This window comes from Carassius carassius, chromosome 30 (assembly GCF_963082965.1).
Source record: "Carassius carassius chromosome 30, fCarCar2.1, whole genome shotgun sequence".
NCBI lineage: Eukaryota > Metazoa > Chordata > Actinopteri > Cypriniformes > Cyprinidae > Carassius > Carassius carassius.
Genome location: NC_081784.1, coordinates 7,278,242 through 7,300,332, shown reverse-complemented (window position 1 = coordinate 7,300,332; position 22,091 = coordinate 7,278,242). Strand labels below are relative to the sequence as shown.

General features: G+C 37.9%; 1 protein-coding gene across 3 annotated transcripts in view; it reads right to left on the bottom strand.

Moving 5' to 3' along the window:
• Positions 1–21,608, bottom strand: part of LOC132110489 (serine/threonine-protein phosphatase 2A 56 kDa regulatory subunit epsilon isoform) — a 39,727-nt gene extending 18,119 nt beyond the window's left edge. Inside the window, exons 1-2 of one of the 3 annotated variants that reach the window (XM_059517136.1) lie at positions 21,237–21,608; positions 11,042–11,202 (exon numbers count right to left, since the gene is read on the bottom strand). In XM_059517136.1, coding sequence (XP_059373119.1) covers positions 11,042–11,198 — 157 coding nt within the window. In that variant the 5' untranslated portion in view covers positions 11,199–11,202; positions 21,237–21,608. Of the gene's footprint in view, positions 1–1,607; positions 1,637–11,041; positions 11,203–11,565; positions 11,589–21,236 lie in introns of those variants that run through there. The other 2 variants (XM_059517137.1, XM_059517138.1) reach the window with 2 other exon arrangements.
• Positions 21,609–22,091: the final 483 nt, after the last annotated feature.

Genomic DNA, 22,091 nt, shown 5'->3' with positions numbered 1-22,091 from the left:
CCTCGATAGTTCAAGTGACAATTCCTGTGTCGACTATGTAGCATGCAGCTCTGTGATTCATTCACGCTGTTTGTGAAATTATGTCTCACAGAAACTTTTTCAAATTATTTAATGAAGAAATATGAATTGTACCTCACCTAAAGCATTATAATTGTTTCACCAGCGCCGGACATAGACTGAGACGGTGCCCCTGCATGTCATGCCAGACCTCTCACTGCAGGTGCGTCATCAGCTTGAGATCGGTTTTTTAGAGACCGCTGATCAATCATCCGAAAAGCGATTATCGGCCGATTGTGATCGGTATCCGATCAATCGGAGCACCCCTAGTGTCCAGAATGATTTTTTGTTCTTGTCAGTTTATCAGAAGGTTTTGAGGTATAAAGAGACGCTTAAGTAAAAGGTCTTAAGTAACTAAACAGAAGGTCTGCAGCGAGGTCTTCTGAGAGGTGACGACTTGCACTGCATCACAAACCTGGGTGGGGAAAACCCCACTTCAGTGCAATGGTGGTCTTGGATTACATTAGAGAGACTGTTCGTGTTTGTTCGTGTGTGAAAATAAATGTACAGAGAGAGAGAGTACTGGTTACAAAGTTGTGTGTGTAGCTACTTACACAGACATAGTGCATGTGCAATTGTGTGTGCGTGTGTGTAGTGAGTTGTTCCGACAGGTGGAACTAGCAGGTGACTTTCACAGAGCCAGAGACCAAGAAAGAAATGTACTCTATGCATTAAGTGCGCACACACACACACACACACACAAACAAAAGCAGAGACATTTTCCTGAATCTAAGGGGAAGGCTTTTTTCACTTGGGCATGAAAATTAATTTCTGCAGAGTTACAAAAAAAGTTGATTCTGATGTAGTGATGCACAGATTTGCCAGAAAATTCTGTCCATAATAGTAAATAAAAAATTTCCTCAAGTTATGGCTGATCACTGATAAATGGGACATATTAAAATATATAGCCTACTTTTCATTATCTAAACAATTAAAACAAAAACTCAATAAGTATAAAATGTTTAGTTAACCTCGGCATCACAACAATATAATGTACACTACAGAAAAAAATATCTTTAATTAAGGTTTTCTACAAATTACAATTATTAGTTTTTTTAAAGATGCACGTTAAATATGCGTTAGTGACCAAAAAAGGTAATTAGGTAAAAATGCATAAACAGAGAAAATGAGCACAATTAAATATGTAATAACAGCCTAAAATCAACCAATCCTGCTACGTAATGAAAAAAAAAAAAATCTATATGATGGCCAATAACTGATACGGCACTATTATATTACTTAACAGTACTTTTCCAGTGCAATCGATGCAGATCGACATACAAAATACAAGGTTATAGGCGTCATGCTTGTAAAAGGCATGACGGAACATTCTTCAATCATACCATTAAGATCAGTATAGATGTTTTATGAGGTCACAGTAGCTGACTGAATCAATGAGTCTGCCAGCTAATCTCACTTATGTCCACAAACGGTCAGAAGAACTGAACTCCAAAACACCGAACAACATGGAAGACAACACTCTAATAGACAGACATCTGCAAAATGACAAAAAAACACACCATGACCACCCGCTCTTCCCTATCACTCACTCAGACAGGTCTCTCTCACTTTTTCTCAATTTCTTCCTGCGTCGTTAACTCAAGGGAATCGGTAGGGATTTAGAGCTTGACGTATTTGAAAAAATAAAAAATAAATCAAAGATGACTGTTTGTGTTGTGTGTGTTATGTGTACAGGGCACAGGTCTGCACCTCCATGAGGAACCCATGAGATCAGGCGTCGTAGGGCCGAGCTGAGCCTACGGAAACACGGACGGGCTCTGTGTCTAATGTGCTATTTTCTGCCTTGCTCATTTAAGTTCAAGCCAGCAAGGTCAGAGGCACAGCACAGACCCCGGGGAGGAGGGGCAGGAGTTTACCATAGGCTGGGAATGTATCTATGGTGGCCAGAACACGTGGTCCAACAAGAGCCGAGAAACACATCACACGAAACAAGACTCAAAATATCTGCCTATGAATCTTCTTTCTTATTTTCACTGAACTTCTGAACTTACAAGTCAATATTGGCAATATTGACTTGTAGTCTAAATGATTAACTAACAATCTGGTCAACAAAGTTATTTATTTGAAGCACAATTCTACAAGAAAGGTAACTTACTGAAAATGTGTTGGTGCTTATTAAAGTGCTTCACTGAGCTGAAATTTGAACATCTCATGGCTCAATGTTTTATGAACTATCCTCCATTGCAGTCACATGCCCCTCGGATGGCCAACTCCTGTAGTTTAGCCTTCATCTTTGGATTTGGCTAAACCAGCTGGCCGCACTCTCTCTAGCAGCAAAATCTTCCAGACTTGGCCCCTCTACACTGATTCTTATCAGATCTTCCACTGTGTCTGAATGAAGGGATGCTCTAGTGTCTGATCTGAACAGCTAAACAGTCCCTAAACAGCATATAATACTGTTTCAGCTATTAAAATAGTTCAGTTTTGTATGTAACAGCAAACTGATTATATTTTGTTTTGTTTTGTTGTTTATTTTATTTTATTAAGTTAATTTAGAAAAATCTTTGGAGCAATATTTGTTTGTTAAATTTTTTTTTTTTTTTTAGTAACGACAAAGTGGCCAGCCGCAGACAGTGAGCCTATGTTTGATCAATTTAGCCTTCTCAAATTATCATGACTTGCCTAAAAGAAAATCTATAGATATAAAACAGTTCAAGCATATAACAATGTTTAAACGTTAGACCCAGATAAATGTGCGCTATATCCAATTGTTTGTGCGGAGACGCTTCAGGACATGGAGATGCCAGCGTGATCACTTGAATTTTTTTAAGTGGATACGCCTTTATTTTTGCTTATAAAGGTAAGAGTAATACATCATTCATAATTGCAAAGGGTCTACTTTTATTTGTGTGCACTCACAATATCAACAAGGTGCTGTGCTTTTATAAAGTAAAGAAAAACATGATGTGCTTTCTGCCATCTCGTCTTTAACAGGAGTACAAAAATGAACTCAGCTGCACTGACAGTATGCACCATACTGCTGCTGTGGGACATTAAACACCGTCGAGCCGCTCTAGAAAGTCGCGGTAGCACGGTCTCATCTTGTTTTTCACTAATTGTCTAAAATAGAAAAGTAAGGAGAAGTCTAAAACAGCCAGGAGGCCCAGCCCGTGTCTGAACTACGACATGAAAACTGGTCTGAAACCCAGCTCGAGGGGTGAAAAAAAGTTGGGGCCTGCCTAATCTCAGCCTCAGACGTCACACTCACAGACCGTGGACTGAACGTCCGATGCATATGGGACACAAAAGTGGAAACACTTTAGGAATTTCAAAGTCGTTATCAGATTGGTTAAATTCTACAGGATTTCTGTGAGACGTGTGTGTGGCGTTCTTTTAATGTTTCGCCTGAAAACAAAGATACCGTGACGCCAAACCCCCTCGCGAAAGTAAAAAGCCATCGTGTTTACAACTGTGATGAACGGCGCTTATCAGGATCAACTAAACGGTGGATTTTCAAAAGTATGTGAAATATTTAAAGTTCACGGCATAAAATCTTTAAAATACATCTGAGAGTTTTACACACCGGTCTGTTAATGTGGCGACCTTTCCACGCCGCGAAACTTGACCATGAATGAAATGAACTGTGATTGGTTGTTGGACATGTCAGTCAAACCGCCTCTTGGGCAGGCCTTGGCTAATAAAAGACTGAATGAAAGAGAGACTTTTTTCCCCTCGAACGGCTGGTTGTACCGGTGCAACCGCTGATTTTTTTTAGTCGCACCATTGAGCAATTAGGTCGCACTGTAGAGCCCTGATGTTATATTCATCCGATGTTATATTCACTTACCTTGTCAGTGATCTATGGCACTGTCTATTAAGTGCTGCTCCATTTGAAAGTAGGTGATGGCGATTTAGCGCTAATCACGGAACCAGATTTACTGACTAGATGCGCATGATCATATCGTTAGATATATCCAGGGGGGCAAGGTTTCATATTTTTTGAAGCACCCCTGGGCGCCGTCATTGGCTAGTGGACCTCCATCTGCTGCTAGCATTCCATTGATTCCCATTCATTTTGGCGTCACTTTGACAGCGAATAACTTTACATCTGAGGCGTTTAAAGACTGCATTTGTCCATTAATTATTTCTAAAGAAACACGAAAATGTATAAAAGGCTCCATTACCTTGTTTCTTACATTATGGTCCCGTAGAAGCAGTTTTTGTAAAAAAAAATAGGCTAACGATTGCGTCATAACCAGCGACTCTCTGTCGCGCGGTAGATAAATTACCGTATGGACAGGATGAGAAGCTCGCAGGCAATCTTTTACTGTCTATGAGGCTATCGGGGGACGTGGAGGCATAAAGTCAAGGGAGATAATTAATCAGAATACTTATCAAAATTATTCCTGTTCACAGTCGCCTTCTCTGCAAAATTCGGTGGGTGATTCAGATTTCTCTTGGCACAGCAATTAGAAGACTTACAGGTTGCTCACGTGACATCTACGTAATCAAGCTCAGTTTGAGTCTGTGCAGTACACCCGACCCCCAGGAAGTGCGTGCTTCTAATTGACTTCACTTGTCTCCGTTGAATCCAATGGGGTCGCTGTGTCCATTTCTTTTACTGTCTATGGATATATCACCCAGCCCTACATGAATCCTGAAAAAAAGTATTGCAGTACCTGAAAAAACAATAAGCAGCAAAACAGCTTTCAACATTGATAAAAAATAAATAAATAAATAAACTTTCTTGAGCACCAAATCAACATATTAGAAAGTTTTTTTTTTTTTTTTTTTAAAGGATCACATGACACTGAAGGCTGGAGTAATGGCTGATGAAAATTTTGCTTTGCCAACAGAGGAATAAGTTACATTTCAGAATATATATAAATATATATTTTTTAATGATATTGGTACATCTGAACGATTGTGTATGTGGCTTATTTTGGCTTATATGTAAACGGTTTAGCATGCAAAACATGACACAGCTTCATGTGCAACTGAAGTCATGTGATCTATGACTGATCATCAGTTATTTTCTATAAAGGTTCAGTGTTAACAGCTATAGTGAAGTGAGTAGCCTAAACCTCTGCAAGATTATTAGAAAAGTGCAACATCCCATGAGTTGCAAATCTACAGTGCCATCTACTGGCAACTGGGTTTCAGGCATTGTGATACTTCTGTCCAAAACTAGTAAACATCTAAATACATGACATCTTTATGCTGTAGGCCGACTTGCTTTCTCTCTCTGCACCTGATCATTTTCACTGTTTAAAAAAGGGATGGTTCACTTTAATGAAACCTTTCTCATTTACCCTCGTATCATCCCAAACCAGAAAGACTTTCTTTCGTTTGCAAGGCATAAAATAGGCCCAAAAGGACATCTTTTGTGTAAGCAGGTCTGAAATGCTCACACAATGTCACTGGGCCAGCAGGCAGACCTTATTGTTGAGTCTTGCTGTAACAACTGCGGTCAGGGAATTTGAATACCGAAAAGTTTCAGAGAATGATTTCATAAATTATTTTGACATAATTGACATTCCCGATTAATATGCTAGATCTGATTTTGTTGTCGTTGTTTTTTTTTATCGGAACAGATTTGGAAAAATATAGCATTACATCACTTGCTCACCAATGGATCCTCTGCAGTAAATGTGTGCCGTGATAATGAGAATTGTCTTGTGAAGCGAAAAGCTGCATGTTTTTAAGAAACAAATCCATCAAATCATTAACTTCAAAATAGGGCTTTCAATTTAACGTGTTAATGTGGCACAATTAATTATGGAAAAACAATGTGTTCAAATTATTTACGCTTTAAAAGGCACCCTGTACCTGTATGACATTCCTATTACAATGCAGCTACAGTATATGCACTGAAAATTGAAGACATAAGGAGGAATAATCCACGATGATGAGTAAGTGATGTAAGCTTACATTTCTCCAAATTTCTTGTGAAAACATCATCGTGGATAGTCAGATAATGAGTAAATTTTCAGCAAATTTAGATTTTTGGGTGAACTATTTCTTTAAACATTGCATTATGCATTATTTATATTTAACAAACAAATACACAACAACTGCCATTGTACAGCAACACAATATGATATGAAGATACATATTTCTAGGGGAAGTCGTGGCCTAATGGTTAGAATTGTGGGTGGGGGGAGTGCATGTACAGTTCTCTCTCCACCTTCAATACCACGACTTAGGTGCCCTTGAGCAAGGCATTGAGCCCCCAAATGCTCCCCGGGCGCTGCAGCATAAATGGCTGCCCACTGCTCTGGGTGTGTGCTCACAGTGTGTGTGTGTGTGTGTGTTCACTGCTCTGTATGTGTGCATTTCGGATGGGTTAAATGCAGAGCACAAATTCTGAGTATGGGTCACCATACTTGGCTGAATGTCACTTCACTATCACTATATCACTTACTCACTATTTTGGCTACCTTGCAATCTCAAACTCTAAATACTTTTTGGATAAACCAGATTAAGTTTTCACTACAGATTATTGTTGTCATCATGCTCATGACTATTGCTAGGCTACGAACCATGACTGAAATTAACCATAGACCACATCACACTCACACCATCTCTGCGACCTTTGAGGGACTGACGCCTGTAGGAAATGAGATGCTTTGATCCCTCCTTCCCATAATCCTTCCTTACTGAGCACTCTGCAGGGGGGCAAAGGCCATCAATACAGAATGGAAACACTTTCAGTCAACTCTTGCTCCATTTCTTAGCCCATCACTGGATAGATCTCACCTATCTGAAATCAATAATTTTAATACTGCATCACAAGCAAAAACACAGTCATTTTCTAGGCAAGGCAGTGAACTTCTAAATACATTTTTATTTTTTAAAATTTATTTATTTTTTTTTTTTTTCTGACATGACACTGGTGAATCTGATAGAAGCATGTTCTTTAACGAATGAACGATTGTATTTTGCATTCATTTATGATGAGAAGTAAACAGACAAAGACTCTGAGGGAGGGCGGTTACCTTGGCAAATGACCAATCAGATGCACTCTACAAATACTAAATCAACCTGTTTGACCGCTCAACACACTGATTTGGATTCAAAGGTTACGTGGACAAACAAGTCAGTCTCTTTTTGCAGCACTGAAAAAGTTACATTACAGTTCTGATAGGGATGTTAGGGAGTTATTCATAATCTTTGATTATTTCTATTGATACTGTAACTTACCATTTTTAATTTGATAATTAAATCTAACTACTGTTTTGTACATAAACAATGTATAGAGAAAATTGACTCAAAATAGTGCTTATGATTACTTTATAACAGCAGCCATTATTATAAATTTATTTTCAGAAAGTACCCCCAATTAAAAAGAGCCCAAATTCACGATATACTGTTGACTTGATCCACAGATATTCCTCACAGAGCTATAACACATAAAACCAGACAGGGGCAAGTGAGGAGCAGCAAAAAAAACAACTAACGTTCATGTGGCATTTTCATTCATAACTTTAAGAAACATGCATAGATTGTAGAAAATTGCAAGTTACCACTTTCATAAAATTCTCATGATTAAAAAGATAAAGATATTCCTTATGTTGTTATAACACACAAAACCACTAAATAAAAAGAGGTAATTTTCACTTGGCGTTTTTGTTCATAACTTCAAGAAACATGAATAGAGCTGTCCCAGTGTGTTGTAAATTGGCGAACAGCTTAAAGGTGGTGTTTCAGTACTGCCCTGCCCCTTGAAAAAAGCAGCAACTTCCGTCTGCTCCGGTATAGTTAAGGATGGTGTCAATATTGCCATATCAATTTGAGCCAGATTCAGACCCCGAAAATATTGAATAAGAGGATCACACAGAACCAACTCTGCAGAAGCAGTATTAATTTTGACAGGTATTTTTGATTTAGTTTTAGTCTATCATGAGATGCTTAATAGGCTTAGTCACATTTTAGTCATATGAGTCTTATATAGTTTTAGTCGACGAAAAGTCATTGCATTTTTGTCAACTTTTAGTCATAACTTTTAGTCAAACTGCAGTTACTTTTGGTAGTTATTTTCTATGTACTCTATGATAAATTTGAACCAAGGATTGAATTTGGAAAAACTTGAATAAATGACAATTTAAATTTTTGGGTAAACTATCCATTCAACAGTAGTGAAAAGGGAGCAACTTATAAAAAAATTATAGTTGTTCATGTATATTTAATAATTTATATTTTTTTTACAAAGAAGCAGAACAAGACATATGAAAGAGATACAAATTAAACATTTTTTTTTCGAATACATTTGGTTTACTTAAAATATTAATTTAATATCTGTTGGTTAACATTAATGACACGGATAGGTACTTAATTAGGAATGCTGTCCCTTTAAGACAGCATGCATGTAATACTGACACACGTTCAGTTTTCACCCACCTGTTCACCTTCACTTAATACATAACTGTATTCACATGAGATACTCTACAAGAACGACATTTGGACTGCTATATGTGTATTTGAGCACCAAGAACTGATCGCGCGCTGTATATGAGAACTGAAGACTTGGAGTGTGCGCGAGAGAGAGCACTGCTATCAGGCCTATCCCACCTTCACTAGCTTTAAGTTAATCGACAACGAATTGTATTCACTTACAGCTCAATGGGAAACATCACTAAATACTTGTCCCCTTATTTATTTCCTGAGGTATTGAATGTTAAATAAAACAGATATATACCATTTCTCTTTAGCACACATTTTTCTTACACTTTATCAGCTATTTCTCAGCAGGAGAATGTCCAAATTAGGGCTGCATGAATAATCGCATGTGATTGTCATGCATGTCTCATCAGTAGAGCCGGTTCTGTGATCAGCAGTAAATGTCCATCACCTGCTTTCAAATGGAGCGGCACTTACTACACAGATCCGTAGTTCGCTGACAAGCTATGCAATACTGCGTAATTACATAATCTACTACATAATCTACATAACTACATAATCGCAGATGAATCGCATGCGGTTATGAACGTGATATTGCGTAGTTTGTCAGCTTCTAAGCAGTGAAATGGACAGATTTCTAAACTGTTCTCTCCTCATTTAATTTTAGGTCTGCCAGCACCAAAACATTGTATATTGTACATTGTATATGACTCTGCATCTGTTAGTTTTCACGTGAACGTTTCAGTGTCTCCAACAGCAACTGAGAGTGATAGAGTGATCTCTCTCTCTCTCTCTCTCGCACGCTCTCTCTCTCTTGCGCGCATGCGTTCTCTCTCTCTCTCTCTGCAAAATTTTAAACTTTCAATCTATGATGGTTAAGCTGTGTAATTAATCCGAGAATCACATTTGTCAAGGGCCGTACAGTTAATGAATAACGGATCAACTACGACAGCCTACATCGCACATCCTGCGATGTGGCTATCGTGGATTTGTACATAGCGATATCAATGCTTAAACGACACATCGTGCAGCCCTAGTACAGACCACAAACCTTTGAAAGGTAGAGCAACTAGGACACAACCACAGAGAAATATTATATCCACACAATGCAATGCACTCAACTTGGCCTTCCAATAATCTTTCAAAAAAACAATAACCTAATAAAGCAAACAACACTAGAATGTTGACAATGAGTACTGTTCAGATGATACTGTTCAGAAAAATGCTTTCAATTTAAAGCAAATCTGTATCCTTATTCTACTGCAAAGCTGTATATACTGCTGAATAGGGCTGTGACGGTGGCAGATTTTTAACACCGCGGTAGTCATGGACCAACAACCGCCGGTGGCACGGTGTTTGAAAAAAAACCCCTTAATAATAATAAATAAATAAATATATAACATTAGTGTCAAAATTTGCTCGTTAACGAAGGCGATCATTTTTTTCCAGTTTAACGTAGGGGCAGGGATGGCCATTCACTGCGAAATAAACTAATATGCAAGCAGTGTCGTGGTCAGTTAATTCATGGAATTACCAAAAAAGGGTGATTAAAGCTGACTTAAACTGTGGATGCATGTAATATATTTTATATATATTATATACAGGATATATTTATATGTATGCACGTCTAGAAATCACTCATCTAACACATCCTATTTAACTCGTCAGTTCGTGTTTATTTGAGCACTTCTTTCAGTGAACGCCGCCTGCAAAACACTAAAATAAATATCAAAGAAATAATGCTTATTTAGGCTACAAGAAAGTAGCCTAAATAAGAAAGTTAAATACACCCTGTCTAACGGACGCGAGCGACGGAGTGCGATAAAATACTCATTATAATCAGTGATGCTAAACTGGATGCAGCACAACACGACATGATAAATCCCCCGTCCGGTCTGTGAGGTACTGACACGGAGTTCAAATGTCCTGTATAAACACTAGACAGACTAAACCTGTCCGGTTTACTTTTCCACCACCAAGCAAGCTCAGTAGCTAACTCCTCATCTGCACGCGCTCTCTTTGAAATAGGAATCCGTTGGCATATTTCTTGTTACCATCTTTTATTTATCGCTGTCTCGTTTGTATTTGGCCAGTTTGGAGAAAGCCTCACCAAACCTGACCAGCCAGCGTTTGCGATCACGAGAACTTGTGCAAACGCTGATGGGTGACATGAATGAAGATGACTCCAGATCGGTGATGTGGTATTTGCTTTCCCAACAAGATCCATCGCCCAACACTAAACTAATTTGCTGAATGCATAAACTGTATTTTCCTGCGCTCAAATCTTCCAATCTAAAGGAAACGCTGTGTTTGAGGTAATTTGTTAATTTCCATAGACTTAGAATTTGCAACTATTACAGTTATTACACTTATATACAAAACTTTGTATTATGCTTGCTATAGAGTTTGTGACGTCACGTGCACTACCGCGGGTGGCAGTAGACAACCGCGGTAGCAACCGACCACCGCGGTGACACGGTTGTCATGGCAACCGTCACAGCCCTACTGCTGAAGCTGTCTGAATCAGAATCGTATTCTACTCTGTATCAGAGACTTACAAGAGCTTAAGTGATTTCAGAGCACAAGTGGTTATGAGAGCATTTAGTATTCGTGAGTTAGTCACCTTTGAGCAGGGGAAGAGGTGTGAGTTCGATTGGTTTGCCCTGAGAGCGGAACTGTGAGGAACTCTGAGAACGTTTCTGCTTGGCTTTCCGGACAGACTTCCGGGAAAATCCGTCTACTTTATCCACTGATGGAGGCGTGGTGGCTGGGGAGGACATAGCCCTGGAAAAAAAGAGCAAGGTATTTAAAGAAACACATCAACACTGCACCAAATGCATTTTGCGCAAAAATAAAATAAATAACAATAATAATAAGCACTAAAAATCTAAATTTGCCACTTCGTAGTATGTCTAAAAACTATATACCATTTATAGTCCTTGGGCAGAGGAGAACAAAAAGTTCCCCTTCCAAGATCATATGATCAAAGTTAGCATGGGCCGGTATAAGATTTTGACGGTATGATAACCTTAAGAAAATATATCATGGTTTCACGGTATTGTTGTTACAGCTCTAAAATGTGCTATTTTTAATGTGCTATTATGTCTTAAAAAACTGAACATAACATTTTATTTCTAAACAACATACAGAATATTTGGAAGATTAGTATTTGTTTATCTTTTCTTTCATTTGTTTCTGAAATGTTTGCTTAATTGTGGGCTGTCCTGCAGCTTTTGATTTGGATGGTTGATTTGCTGCTAGAGCTACTGCTGCCCTAAAAAGAAGAAAAATAAAGACTGAAATTTTTATTTAACCCAAATCTGTAATTAGTTATTTAATTTTAGTTATATAATTCATATATGTATTATTTTTATAATTTCATATCATTTAGTTATAGAATTTCATATACATAATTAGATTTAATAACCCAATTTAAAGCAAAAACAGAATGTTCTCACTAGCTTTGTAAATTATACTACATGCCTGAACGAAACAAACAGCAAGCGTCTCTGGTCTCTGTTAACGGACGTTTACAGACTTCATATTTTCACATAAAGTACATTTTTGAAAATGATTGCATTTCAACGCAGTTTGTGCAAGTCCAGAACAGAAACCGGCTGCAATAAAACAAAAAACGGCCAGTTGTATATCGAAGTTCCTTTGGCCATCATACACACATGTGATTGACTGCTCGCACCAACAGGAAAGGTAGTGTTTCTCTCTACACTGCACTCAACCTGAGGTATTCCTACACTTTCAGTCTTTGAGACATGAAAAACTGTACATAATGCAGGAATGTTTGAAGTTAGTGGGCTGTGTGTATGTATTAGTGCCCAGATTTTGAGTAATGAAAGAAAGTGTTAAAAACACTACCAAATGTTTGATTAATTAACATAATTGTCTATTAGGGGTGTAACGATACGCGTATTCGTATTGAACCGTTCGGTACGAGGCTTTCGGTTCGGTACGCGGTACGCATTATGGACCGAACGGTTCGTTGGACTAATTAATTATATTTGGAAAATAAAAAAAATGTGAAATATAATGATATGCGTTCAACAAACGACGTAGCAGGCAACGCCCCTGACACCCCTGAAGAAGAAAAAAACACCAACTTATATGTTTATGTTAGGCTACTCAGTCAGGCGCTTGCTCACTCAGCAATACTGAGCCATTTTGCAACGAGCCATCAGTGTGTATTACTTAGTGAGCGAGCGCCTTACTCTGTAGTGCAGTGATCCTCACTATTTTTTTCACAAGAGCCACATTGGCAGAGCAAAATCAAAAGGCGAGCAACTTTTACGACAACATACTAAGTCACCTTTGCAAATGTGCATTTCTACATATAAATTGGACATCCCACAAAAAAGAAATAACACGGCCAATACATTTTCGTTTAAGAACAGATTTAATTTAATAGTGGAATGAGTGAAAGCTGGCATGAATGTCAAACAAAATGCCCCCAAAAGAAAAAAAAAATCTCTGTTTTCAGTGCTGATGCATTCATGTTACATTTAAGGGCACCTAAAAGCTGTCACAACGAACCGGCAAAATTAATGATTATGAATATGTAAAATATAGCAGAAGACATTTAATTTTTTTTATGTCTGTCGTCTAGAAAGATGCTGACTCGTGATCTTCGCAGTAGTAAACGCGCCTGAGAGAAATGCACATTTCATACGGGAGGGAGAGCAGTCTGTTTTCTTTCGTTTTGAAGTGTTTTGTTTAAATGTAGACATTTCAAGCTTTATATTAGGGTTGCTCCGATCACGATCGGCCAATCGTTATACGCATCTCGTCAGTAAAGCCGGTTCTCTAATCAGCGGTAAATTCCATCAGCTGCGTGATTTCACATAGAGCAGCTGATACTACACGGAGCCATTGTTAACTGAGAAGATGCGCAAATCCACGTTCATTTTCAGCGTTTATTTGCGCATCTTCTCAGTTAACAACGGCTCTGTGTAGTAACAGCTGCTCTATGTGAAATCACGCACCTGATGGAATTTACCGCTGATTAGAAAACCGGCTTTACTGACGAGATGCGCATTAACTATCGGCCGATCGTGATCGGAGCAACCCTACTTTATATATAGCCTATGTGTCGTGTCTGTGAGGCAAGTAGGCTATACGCTGAGTTTCAGTTCATTCATGAGACAAACTCCAGGTTCACACCGGCTCCTTCGTATCGTGGTTATCTATTTTCTATTTACTTCTTATTAAATCCAGACAATTGGTTGATGAAACCTTGATTAAAATCAAGATACAATTAATACAAAATGAAATCAAATTTAAGCTTTGTGCTTTCTGTTTGAGGTCTCAGTGAAAGTTTTAAAGCAGTCTTAGTGCGACTTATATTGATAGGCTACACCTGTATGAATTCTCATTTTACTTTTTGAACCCCATTATTGAGCCGAGTTTTGCTTGAAAATAGTCTACTGTTGATGACTGTGCAAGACTAATGGATTCAGGGTCAGGCTTGAATGAGCATGCTTCAGACTCGTGGTGTGAGCAGAGCGAATTTGGAGCGGGAAATGCGACGCTCCGTCCACCGTCCTTTTGAAATTGCCGCTCTGCGCTCTGTCCAAGATCCGCCCGCTCGCTCCCGCCTCACATGCTCTGAAGGCAAGTGGCAGTGTGATACTGTAAGCTACTATGCGAGCCGGCAGTTATAGCTTGACGAGCCGCATGCGGCTCGCGAGCCGCGCAATGAGTAACTGTGCTGTAGTGGAAAACGTAGGTTTTAAGAACATGCTTAATGTAATTGAGCCCCGTTACAATATTCCTTCACAAGCTCATTTCAGACAGACCGTAATTCCTGCTTTGTTCCAAAAAACATAAGCCCTATAGAGAACCAATTGAGTAAAAACACACTCAATATAAAGAGTTATAGAGTTCCATATAAAAAGTTACATCTTTGTATTTGTTCATAACTAATATAACATTTTCATTTTTTTTTATAAGGAGCTGTTTTTGCTTTATACAGTATGCTGCTAAGAAAACACCATAGAAGATGGGTAAAGAATAGCTCCATCATTGTTCAATGTAAAAAAAAAAAAAACATACTTTGTTAGTTTTAATAAATAAAACATTTTTATAAAAATCAAGGAAATTTATCTGCTAATTTTTTCTTTTTGCTGTATCTAAAACGTACCGCACCGTACCGAACCGAACCGTGACACCAGTGTATTGTATCGAACCGAACCGTGAATTTTGTGAACCGTTACACCCCTATTGTCTATAGCTATAAATAACTGCTGTTGTTAACATGATCACTCTGTAAAGACAAGTTTTTAGATGGATATAATTAGAGAACACAGACTCATAGTAAAACACACTCCTACAGTCACCGACACTAATCAGGCTACAAAACTACACAATGATTAATGGCAAGTTATTCCTTCAAAACAACACACACACACAAAAGAAAACATTTCATATCTGAGAATTCAGGTTCTGTAGGTTTTATGATGGATTAAATAATCCCAGACATTAAAGTACATAAAGGAAAAGACAAAAGAGAAATGTAAAGTTACTCTCCAGCAGTACCTTAAACAGCCATTAGTTGCACTGAGGTCTTTAGATCAATGATGTGTATATTTTCATTATGTCTGTGCATTAAGCTGTTTTGCAGGACCAATAACAGCACCTAATCTAGACCTCTTTTAATGCCTTGGGGAAAAAAAGTTCGCATTTCAGACTTGCTATTATAAAATGAACCACAAATGGCTATAGGAAGGAAATGTGGTGGCAAAATGAAAATCTAGACAGAGGTGTAAACAAAGGCAAGAATGAACACTGCAATGAGAGATAAAACAGCATTCACAAATTCATAATCAAAATTAAAAAAACAAATACTATACTGTGATGCAATAACATGGCAGGACACTGTCGACTAAAAAATCTGGATCAGGTTTACCACGAGTCTACAGGTGTCAGCTTGAATTTCATGCATGAATTTAAAGCAGATAAACACACTAGGGCTGCAACTAACGATTATTTTGATAATCGATTAATCTGTCGATTATTTTTACGATTAATCGGTTTATGTACTTATATTTTAGTTTTTCCCATTTTTCCCCCAAAGTAAATTATTAATAAAGGGTCTTTATCATTCAGCATAGATTTTTAAGAGATTTTAATAATTTTGCATTGTCATATCCTCATCACAAATATACCTGGAGTTGTTTTATTATGTGTTAGTGATCCTTTGTCAAACTCTTCTGCAATCAAAACACTGACCCATACTCTTGCAAATTTCACAAGGAGATTTCAAATAATGTTTTCACCATGGCAGTCCTTAAAGCTCCTAAAGTAGTTTAACATCCCGAACAAAGCTTATTAAGGAATCTTTCAGAACATATTTTCACGAAGAATAAGGATAAAACAGAATAAGATTGCAGTGCGTTGTATTTTATTATTTACTGGGAAACAGCTTTATAGCTTATGCTGTGAAATTGTAAACAATCCTTCGAATAAAGTGCCAATGGCATGAAACCTGAATGGAACTCACAATTTAAAGTAAAATCCATCAGAAGGTTGTCCAGAAAAAACGGACACACAAAAAACCTGCTGTGTGAAAAAGAGCAGTGAATACTTAGAAAAATAAAGTGCATTTCAAATATCTTTAAACATTTACCTCTCTCATTCAGTCATAATTAGGCTGCACGACTGAATTATGAACTGGTAAACGACAAACTGATCACAGAACATGTTTGTTAAGCTTTAAATGTTAACTGTTAAAAAGCAATGTTATCAGCTTTTACAACTAAACATTTGCAAACAACATTGTACTGGAGAATCTGCACAAATAAAAGGCTTAGGGGCCGTTCACATATCGCGCCTAAAACGCTAGGCGCACCCATAGACTGTGCGCACCGCTTTCTCCTCCTTTCCAAAGCGCTCGTGCAGAAGCGCCCCTGAGGCGCCTGCCTTTGCTAAGCAACCATGACGTGCTCTCTCCTTGAAGACGCGGAAATTTCAGCAAAGGATAAATGGATTTGCAGCTCTAAAAATCGCTTGCAGTAGCTCTGCTACTAAATTTATTTCAAAATGGGAATCCATATACAGCTATGATCAGCTGTTCCTTCATCTTGGCTGAGCTTTTAACGTTGTTACGGGAAAGGATGAAGCTGATTATTTAGTTCTTGTCACATGACCCGCGGTGCGCTTGCTGCATTCTGAAAAGTTGAAATGTTTTTAACTCGATGCGGTGTGCACGCGCCTGGAAAAACGGGTGCGTCGCGACCGCGTCGCTTCCATTATGAGCGCGCATACTGCGCGCCTACATTGGAAATAACGAACATGAGCGCACAAAAGACGCGATATGTGAACAGTCCCTTAAACAGTTCAGTAGTGCAGAGTTTACAGGTTAATCTTCTTTTTTGAAGGCTCAAAATAAAGTACTCCCACATCCTGCTGAATGCTGCAGAGACGCCGTTCGGGAAGCACGTGACATAAAACGAGGCCAGCTATTGGCTATTCGCTACTTCTCCTGTTGTACTGGCTGAGTAAATCCTCCGGTGGCTCATTACTGCCACACTTTGGTCACCGCAGATCTGAAATATGCACGAAATAAGCCGCTTACGGCAAATAAATTATTTAGCAACGAATCGATGACTAAATTAGCTGACAACTATTTTAATAATCGATTTTAATCTATTAAATCGATTCGTTGTTTCAGCTCTAAAACACACAGAATTACTGCCCTGCATAACAAACCAGATGCATTTGGGAATTAAGACACAAAAGTAAAAGGCAAAAAAAAAAAAGTCTTCTAAATTAAAGCAAATGAAAATAACAAATTTTTTTCAATGTACATTTTTTTAATTTTAACAATTTATCAACATTTTTATATTGCCGATTTCTGACGTCATGAGCGATAGCAACCATCAGTAAAGTGGAAAAGTTGAATAAGGCAGTCTGGTTGGAACTAGTGACCAATAAGCTCCTTTCACACTCCACGTCGGACCCGGCAAATTGCCGGGTCGCCTTCTGTGTGAAAGCAAACACGTCCCGGGATTGATTCCGAGTTTGATTCCATTGAACCCGGGTCGGGGACCTACCGTATTTTCCGGACTATAAGTCGCACTTTTTTTCATTGTTTGGCTGGTCCTGCGAGTCAGGTGCGACTTATTTATCAAAATTAATTTGACATGAACCGAGAGAAATAAACCAAGTTAAAACATTACCGTCTACAGCCGCCAGAGGGCGATCTATGCTGTTCAGTGCTCCTGTAGTCTACCCTTGAAAACATAGAGCGCCCTCTCACGGCTGTAGACGGTAATGTTTTATCTTGGATCTTGGTTCTAAATAAATGCAACTTATAGTCCAGTGCGACTTATATATGTTTTTATCCTCATCATGACGTATTTTTGGACTGATGCGACTTATACTCAGGTGCGACTTATAGTCCAAAAAATACGGTAGTAACATTGCAGTGTTCAATCCCGGGACGAGCGCTGTGTGAACAAAAGCCAGATCGAATGCGGTGTCGTAGTGATGACGCACATTATAGCGCGACTCTTTTACCGGCTGTTTTGAAGGAAGATTAACGTTCGCGACAAAAAAAATTTGCAAACTGTAATGAAGCAGAGATCAGTTAGACGAGATCGTTCGCTTGCTTCAGTGAAAGTATAAAATGCCTAACGTTTTCGACTCGTACATTACACGTCACGCCCTGATGTCACGTGTCATTACGGGACCTTTACGGGTTGTGTGTGAAAGCACGCACATATCCTGGGTAATCACTGGCAGTTTGAAAGTGCAAAATCTAGTGACCCGGGAACAATTGCAGGAACACTTTACCTGTGTATTTGCCGGAATCGCAGTGTGAAAGGGGCTTTAGTGTTGTCAAAAGACTCTGTACTTCGGTACTAAGTCGGTACAAAAAAAAAAAAAATGAAAATGTCACGGTAGCAGGTTTCTTTAAGTACCAGTGGTAGCGAGTACCTGGTCAACCTGATTCTTGAAGCATACAGCACTATGATTTCTGCGAAGCAGAAAACGTGGACGGAATCTCAAAACCCAGTCATGAAAATTAAACTTACAATTTAATATGGACAGACACGGAATTTGTCAAAGTTAGCATAAATTAATCAAATCAAATCTCCATATGGACAAGTATCTGTAAATGTTAAGCCGCAAAAGTTGGTTGAAATATGAATCCTGCATTTTCTGCCACAGTTTGTTTACATAGACTGAAGCGCGTGACGCTTGTAGTAATTTCAGCATCTGCCATCTCAATGAGGACATAAATACATAAACATCACCAGAACTGTTCTGAGTCACTTCACAAGCATTTTACCGTTTCATTTGAGTAAAACCAGTGCCAATTTAAAGGTATTCATGGCAGCCCGTCAAAATAAGTTAAATTTTACATAAAGGGATTGTGCTAGAAATTTTACTATTATTTAGTAGAATGTATGTGATACTGCTACTACTGTTGAAAAAATTAATAAAACTTTATTTTTTAAAGAAATAAATCACACAATATTTCTTCCATGTTTTAATTTTAATAGCAAATCCCCTTTATTTACAAAAAAAATTTAATTAATTAAAAGAAACCGTGGATTTTCACTGGTAGCGGTACCGTGACAACACTAGTGACCATAGAGACTCTACAACCTCCTGCGATTTAACCAGTGTCATTGTAAATGCATCTTTAGAAAGGGAGGAGCAGAGAAAAGTTTAACAGGAAGTAAACAGGCCAGGGAAGCAGAGAAAGACCACCAAAACTTTTCCTCTGGTCATGCTGGTGGAACTTAAGAAGCCCAAATCATATACATTTAGAACTGAACTCAGTTATTTTATGCCTTTTGAACACAAAATCCCTAAGTAGAGACAAGTGAATTTGCATAGAAAAGTACAATTCAACTGATAATATGAATAGGACGGTCCGAAGCCTGTATGATCTTTAATCTGATTATTCAGAGCACTTTGATATTGTAGTCCAAGAGATTTAAATTAGCAGACATCAAACGAGTGAGATGCTGCCAACATCTATTGGTGACATCCCATAATGCTGCACTGTGCAGCCTACCACAAACAATATCATCCCTTTTCTCAGCCACTTCTCCCATTCTCAGAAAGGACAGGCCTGGCAGTATCGCTACCTGTAGAAAGAATAAACCTTCCTCTCATGTACAAGAACAAAGAATGCAAGCAACAATCGCACAAGAGAACATTGATGAAAACACATAAGGTCAGCAGAAATCAATAAACACAAGCAGTCATTGTGGTTAAGACTCTTGAGAATGTCCCAAAGCTGGGATGTGTCACATTTCACCCCAAAATCAACAAAATGTATATAATTTGATACAAGAAAAACAAAATTAGATTTTTTTTTTTACATTATTTTCATAAAATGTTAAAGCACATTTCACCATAAATCTCATTACAATAATAATAATAATAATAATAATAATAATAATAATAATAATAATAAATAAATATATATATATATATATATATATATATATAAATTATATTTTTAAACTTATATTTACATGCTGGTAGTTTTTGCTGCATTGATTTGAATAAATCAGTGATTTATTTAAATAATTAAATCAACAAATGCACCAAATACTCTTAATTTAACTTAATTGACATTAAAATAATGCATAGATTTTTAAAATTATGCAAATAAATTTTATATTTTTAATTTGGGGTGAAATAGGACCAGTCCAGGACATAAGACTGATGAGGTGAGAAATGGAAAAAAATCCATATTCCTTCCTGTCCTGTTGTAAAGTTCATTCACAGCTAGATTTGACATTCACAGCTAGATTTATGTGTAAGATCAAGACAAAATAAGAAAGATGACAACCTTTACTCAACAGCCCTGTTAACCTTAGCAAAAAAAAAAGTTTCATATTTTTGTCTACAAAATAGACAGATCCAAGATGTCCATGTTGTTCTGCGATCCAGCTCTGTATAAAGATCTGCAGGTATAAAAAAACCTTCACAGGGCTTAACCACTGGATTGACTGACAAAGACATGAACCCTGCAACCACAATCTAGGAAACACTCATGCCTAGCCGTTAATCCAAAACACTGATGCCCTGGCCCTAATCTCCATAACTAGGTATTTAGAGATAACCTCTCCCATTGGTTTTGACTAAAATTCACCCAAAACAACCAGTCCAACTTTAATCCACTTGTGAGATGAACGTGTTGTTGTTTTTGCTGATGACAAGACGCTGCAACTGCCAGGCAGCTGAAGTGAACCAGACCATGGAAACAGGGCACAGAGGCACAGACTAGTGAATAATAATCTAGTGAAGTAATAATCATTTTGCATTTGGTGGGCTTGTCCAAAATAAACAGGCAGAGTTTGGAGATGCACATAAGCAATTTGGCACTGTGGTTCCTTCAAAAACTATAGAAAAAAAGTGCATACCTCCGAAATTCAATGGTCCACATGAGTGCAGATGATGCAGTTTCATGATCTCCTGATGATGTTAAACACACTTACACACACACAAGCAGATGAAAAAGACCTGCTGCATTCCAAATCACCAATAAAACAAAAACAGATGAAGAACAAGCTTTCTTCATGGATTTTCACGTATCCACCCATTCAAATGGTCGGACAATGTGTGAAAAACAATTAAAAGTATGCTTGCGTTTTTAATTTTTTCCCCTTTCGGTACACAATACTACAAAAACCCCTAACAAACTCTGTATAAAAAGTATTCTTGTACCTAAAGTTAATTTATTTGACATAGTACTCTGGTAAGTATATGAAACACTAAAACGAGCCGGATCTAATGTAAACTTGAGCAGGACAGGCCAAAAAACCTTCAAATATTCCATTTACCTTGATGTTTTCGATGTGAAGTGCTGATTTGAGGGTTTTTTTAACCGTCTTTCCTTCTTCAAGGCCTCTTGAAGCAGCAGAAAAAGATAAAGAAAGACACCAAATCTGTTTTTGGCCTTAAAAACTGCCAAACCCACAGCAATAATCCCATCAAACACTCAAATTTCCGACGATAGAAAAGGCTCCAGCAGAAATACGAACATCCCCGGGTATCTCTTTGTATCCACACACCGCACTTATATGTTATTTTAATCCAGAAAATGTGTTTTATTATGGAATATCGGTCCCTTTTTCGCCCTATTGTCAATATTACTGGGCTGAGTCCATAGCACACACACAACACGGACGAGGTCTAGCATGCTGGGCCGAGTTCGGGCCTACAACGCTACGTCATTGGTCGGTTTAAAGATTTCTCGGAACATCATTGGTCGATGTAGGTGTCAATAACCACACATGGGCGGGGAAAACTCTAAGGCTTCTCTAACGATGAATAGAAAAGTTGGGTTGAAGTGTGTGCGAGCTGGAAAGAAATGTACTGTTTAATTCTGTTATGTACTTAATTTTAATATGGTAAAATAACTGTATAATTAATATAACTCTGTATTAATGGTTTTAATATTTTGGCAATACTACGTTTATTTAGAAACAATCCTCTAAACATATATGTATTGTGAAAAGAGCTACACAAATAAAAAGAAACTGAATATTTAAAAAATATATAACGCTAATAAATCTTTATTTATAATGGCGAAAGTCTTGACAGCGAAAAAGAAATAATCAATCTCTTCAGGAATGAAGTTAAACCTGTATAAGAGCCCAACCCATATGAGGAGCGCCTCATTCCGAAGAGCACAC